We start from the raw sequence: 5,612 nt of genomic DNA, 5'->3' as shown, positions 1-5,612 counted from the left end.
ATAGATAGATAGATAGATAGATGGCTAGGTAGATGGGAAGATAGGTAGATGGATAGATAGACAGACAGACAGGCAGATAGACAGATGGATAGATAGATAGACAGTCAGACAGAGAGACAGACAGAGAGAAAGATAGATGATAGATAGATAGATAGATAGATAGATAGATAGATAGATAGATAGATAGATAGACAGACAGACAGACAGACAGACAGATAGATAGATAGATAGGTAGACAGGTGCCTGCACAAGTTCTTTGTACGGCATATCCAACATTGAACCCCAGGGTAGATGCTGCTTGCATCAAGCCTCGCAAGGTGACGTACACAGGGGGCGAGTTCCTTCTCGAATTCGAATTTGAACGCCACTTCCTTTCGCAAACCTTTGACACAATGAGCTATTTAACAGGGAGCTGCCGGGTGTGGAAACCCGACGCCAGCGCAAAGAGTGCTGCCAGATCAGTGGCAATGCAAACAGTGCGGTCTCCAGGAGGCGGGCTGAGCTGCCATTGGCTGCTGGGATGATCCCCTGCTAGGGCTGGGAGCACTGCACGGACCAGCCCCTCCGCCTGCAGAGACTGGAGGGGGTGGCAGCGCCCAGAGCCGTCTGTGCCGCCCCACTGCCTGCGGTGAATGGGAAGAGGACTTGCGCCTCCAACCTCTGCCAGCCTTGGAGTCTGCAGGAGGCATCGGCTCCAGTCCCATCCACCCGCGGAGCCTGCAGGGACTGTTCCTGCCCCTTCCAGCCTCGGAGCCTGCAGGAACTGCGGGAGGTATCTGCTCTGCAGGAACTGCGGGAGGTATCTGCTCCTGCCCCTTCCAGCCTCGGAGCCTGCAGGAACTGCGGGAGGCATCTGCTCCTGCCCCTTCCAGCCTCGGAGCCTGCAGGAACTGCGGGAGGCATCTGCTCCTGCCCCTTCCAGCCTCGGAGCCTGCAGGAACTGCGGGAGGTATCTGCTCCTGCCCCTTCCAGCCTCGGAGCCTGCAGGAACTGCGGGAGGCATCTGCTCCTGCCCCTTCCAGCCTCGGAGCCTGCAGGAACTGCGGGAGGTATCTGCTCCTGCCCCTTCCAGCCTCGGAGCCTGCAGGAACTGCAGGGGGGCATCTGCTCCTGTCAGCCTCAACATCAGAGTCTGCAGGAACTGCAACTTTAGGAAAGCGTTCACGCCAGCCCCTGGCAGTTCCAGTCTGAATGTTTGCAGGAACTGTGGACGGCAACAGCTCCAACCCATTCAGTCTCGGAGTCTGCAGGAACTGCGGGGGGCACCCGCTCTAGCCGCTGCCCGCATCACCCCCTGGGGCTGCAGGAAGGCATTCATTTACCCCTTCAGCCCCTGACGATTTCACTCTCTGGGTCTTTGCTGAGTAGCAGCAAGCACCGTTCTAACTGCCAAGCTCAGACCAGCACCCACGAGGAAGGACGAACCCCTGCACCCCCGTCCATGTCTTTACAGTACAGAAGGCGGACCAACCATTGGAATTTGAGAGCAAGCTCCGGAACCACCGGCAGGAAGCAGGAGTGAAACACTCCCCCGTGCCCCCCACCTCAACCCCAGCTGCTTCCTGAACAGCCCACTACCCCCCACCGGGATCAGTGACAGGACAGGGAGCACTGGCGCGTGCAGTGTCCTCCGGCCCGCGCGAGGAGGTAGGGGAGCAATGCTAGCGCCTACTGCTCACCGCAAGGCGCATCGGAGCGAAATCGGGGTTGTTTAAGCGCTCTACAAATGCGAATATAAGACCGGGACACAGCCAGGCTGCCCTGCGTGGACTGAGTCCTCCGGTTGGCGCATTGGAAGTGGCAGCAACGAGATAAACGTTCTGAGTTGGCGGAAGGCGACGCTGCGCGTCTTCGAGGCGCTGAAAAACCGTACAGATGGAGCTCGGCCGCTCCTGAGATGGAGAGACGGGCCATGGATGTGTATCTACGCCGCCTGAAGCAGGAGCTGGTAAGGAGCCCTTCGGTGTGTACACAGACCTATACGCAAAGTTGTGTTTGCCTATGTGGGCCGACTTATGTCCCCCAGAAAGCCGTACCTCGGGGTTTCAGAAAGCCCCGAGCCCACGTGTGTCCCGCATGATGTGAGAGTGACCCTGTCCCAACCCTGCCGGCCTTTTGCGGAGCATTATTGCATTTGAGCCGTTTATTTAGCGAGAAGCTAGCTTTGGGTTGCATTGGAGGGCTGTTCGCTGGTAGATGTTATGTTCGTCATGGTACTGTATGCATTATAGGGGTACGGTGGTCGTCTTTAAAAGTAGCATGTACAACTCTCCGTGCGGGATAGCGGGCATTAATTAACGTTTATAGTTAGTAGGGACATGCCATAAACGTTAAACGGGCCTGAAATGGAATTGGCTCTTCCCCGGCCCCTTTGGGGTTTCAAGAGTCTGACTCTCAATTGATCCTGCCCCAGCCCTTCAGGGATGTGGCTGCGTGACGCTGACCCAGTACTGCCGCAGCCTTTCCTGGGCTGATCCTGCCTTAGCCCTGCAGGGATGTGGCTGGTGGACGCGGACCCAGTACTGCCGCAGCTTTTCCCTGGACTGATTCTGCCCCAGCCCTGCAGGGATTTCGGTGTGTGACGCTGACCCAGGAATGCCGCAGCATTTCCCTGGACTGATCCTGCCCCAGCGCCCTATCGGTGTTGTGGTTGGTTTGCACCATCCCCCAAGGTTAGAGACCAGAGTGTACACATGTACTTTTTTATCGTAGAGGGCACAGAGTGTTTGTATAACCCGCAGCCGACAGGATCAGATCATGGCACTGGCTCAGCTTTTCATCCGCAACATGGTAATCAAATGAACGCCACTGAGCTGCTTGATGTTGGCAGCGGTGTAATAGCACCTGTTTTAATAGACAACAGTGTCATGTCGTAAACGTGGCCATTTCCCTGACACCGATTTGAAAGTGTGAGGACAGCAAATGGGGAACTCGCAAAGAATGTTAAACCTATTAATATTGTTATATATTTGGGAGGCCCTGTGTTGACACGACTAATCAAGTTGCACTAGGAGCTGTAGTTTGCTGTTTAAATCCTGGCCACTCCATCGCAACAAATTGTGTGACCCTGGGCACCGGACATAATGACACCAGTTTTTGTTTCTTTTATACATTCTCAGCACCCAGATATTCCCTGAAACTAACTGACCACCCCCTTCTCGTCACCACACCCTCACACCTACTACCCAACTAGTGAAACAACCCACCAAAAACGTGCAAACGGCACACCTCGCACAAATCATTCTATCAACCCAATACCTGCAAACAAGCAACTCGGACACTGGACGGCACCCTTATTGCACAAGTCCAGTGCACTAACAGGACTTCCTCCTGGTTCTGATCGCATCAACAGATGAGTGCACACTCTATCCTATCCCTCTCTCCCTCAATAGCCAACCCCGCCCACTTTCTTACAGAGCCACTCGAGCGCCTGGAGACCCTGAAAAGGGCAGCGGCGCGCTGTAAACAATGACATTAAATATAATGGGAGCATTCAGAAACCTGCTCAGCAGCAGAATGTAGCACTCTATAAAACATGAATGTGTTATGTGACATCACAAGCAAAGCACATGTTTTAAAATTAATTAATCAATAAAACGTTATTGGAATCAAATTAGAGCGTGTAAGTAAAGAAATGTGACGGTCTATGACACCAAGTCCTGGTCTTTCAAACCCTCAGGTTTTCTTTAAGAATGTTGTGCATTTATTTTACGGGAAAAAAAACATTCTGATAATATCTCTAGGCGCTATATCGTAGGTGTTACGTCCATCTAACTGAATGGTACTCATTTTATTAACCTGGATAGGAAGAACATTGGAGTGGAGTTGACGGCCTGATTAGGCAACCAATACGTGAGCTGCGCGGCATAAACCGTTCTCATTAGCAGTCACTCAACCCACTGAGCTAGCCTTCACGCTTCGGCTGTAAGATGCAAGAAAGGAGAAAAGCTGCTGAGAACGGCAATTGTGTAACTGTGTGTTTGTCTCTCATGGTGGGAGTGAGCCCTTGCCGGCGCTCAGTAATCTAAATCCGCAGCCGCGCGAGGGTAATCACTTCTCTGCAGCGGGGACGCCTTTTCTGCTAAACCCTCGATATTTCCTGGCAAACTAGGCGCGCGGCGCAGCAGAGCGCGCGGATTGGTCCCTATCAGGCGAGAGCCAGGCACGCCAAGCCCCCCATGCAGAGACAATCCTCTTGTCTGCGTGGGTGTGGCCAGTGGGGTATCTGTCTTCTCAGCTTTTCTTTGTGGGAGCAAGCACATATTACTCACGAGCCCGCTGCATGTCCTTTCTGCTGGAATTCCGTGAAACTTAAACAATTGACACAATATTTCATCCAACTCAATGAAGGGTATTCCTTTTAACCATTTGGGCAAGCGTGTACCCGAATCATAGTGCAGAGTTTATTTATGTGCGGCATTGTTGGGCATCAAGGCGCAGTTACAGGATTTTATTTTCTTTAGTTGCATATCTGTTATGTCATAGTTGCGAATTTAAAACGCGCTTAAATACCCAGAGGTTTCTAAGCGCGGACCCAGGGATGGAACCTGTGTTTCTTCGTGTAGTCTTGCTACCAAGGCGAGCACGTTGCCGCTGAGCTACCCTCCCTGGACAAGGGTATATAGAGCTTCATGTCAGATTCCAACAGCTGCAAATAACAAGGGGGGTCCTGGGAGTCCCTCTGCCAGACATTAGTCCCGTTACGAGAGACTTACCCAGAGTCTTTAGCTCACTATCTTTCACAGAGGAGAAAAATCTAAAACAGATCAGTCTTTGTCCCGCCCTGGGGCAGTCCAGCACCGAAATGCTAGGCAATTCTCCTCTGAACAAGAGTACCAACAGAAACCCCAGACACGTGTTTCGGTCTGGTTGGACCTCATCAGTAGGGTGGATCTGTTCCTCTCTAAGAGTAGTGAGCAAGGGGTCCACGTCTGGATTCCCTAGTAACTTAGGGTGATACCCAAAGTTACTTAAATTATGAAAATTAACAAGGGGTCCTGGGAGTCCCTCTGCCAGACATTAGTCCTGGTTACAAGAGGCTTACCCAGAGTCTTTAGCTCAGTATCGTTCACAAAGGAGAAATATCCCAAACATATCAGTCTTTGTCCTGCCCTGGGGCAGTCCAGCACCGGAATGCTAGGCAATTATCCTCTGAACAACTTCTTGCATGATAAAAGCCAGTGTTTTGTTCATAGAACAGCATGGGAAGGCAAGTGAGGGTCTGGTTGAATTAAAATGCCAGAATGCCCTGGCTCCCTGACAACAAGCCCCATTCCATTCCGGAGATGCAAGTCCTGTATTACTTCTTTTTTTTTTTATTCTGGGACTTGTAGTCCTGGCTCTGCATTGAGCAGTCCAGGACCGCAAGTCCCAGAATCCATAGGATAAAGCACAGGAGTGGGCTAGCATTTGAGGACAGGGACTGGACATGCTGGAAGTCTGTGATGCTGAGTAGAGATGGAAACTGACAAAAACACTGTACTTTTCTTTTAGTATGCACATGGCCCAGCCCATATATACATTGCCAAAGAAAAGGGGATGACGTGATTTGCCTAGAATCACACATACTTTTGGACATGTGCTGGCACTGGGATTGGAACGCACGTCTCTCT

At 51.8% G+C, this 5,612-nt stretch overlaps 1 protein-coding gene across 3 annotated transcripts in view; it reads left to right on the top strand.

The window, feature by feature from the left end:
* The first annotated feature begins 405 nt into the window (after positions 1 to 405).
* Positions 406 to 5,612, top strand: part of INKA2 (inka box actin regulator 2) — a 75,036-nt gene continuing 69,829 nt past the window's right edge. Inside the window, exons 1-2 of one of the 3 annotated variants that reach the window (XM_069633313.1) lie at positions 406 to 772; positions 850 to 1,963. In XM_069633313.1, the coding sequence (XP_069489414.1) occupies positions 1,898 to 1,963 (66 nt within the window). In that variant the 5' untranslated portion in view covers positions 406 to 772; positions 850 to 1,897. Of the gene's footprint in view, positions 1,964 to 5,612 lie in introns of all 3 variants that reach the window. The other 2 variants (XM_069633312.1, XM_069633314.1) reach the window with 2 other exon arrangements.

The sequence above is a fragment of the Ambystoma mexicanum genome, chromosome 13 (genome assembly GCF_040938575.1).
Source record: "Ambystoma mexicanum isolate Mex_15411 chromosome 13, UKY_AmexF1_1, whole genome shotgun sequence".
NCBI lineage: Eukaryota > Metazoa > Chordata > Amphibia > Caudata > Ambystomatidae > Ambystoma > Ambystoma mexicanum.
The sequence above is the reverse complement of the archived record's forward strand: the minus strand, read 5'-3'. Positions and strand labels throughout refer to the sequence as shown.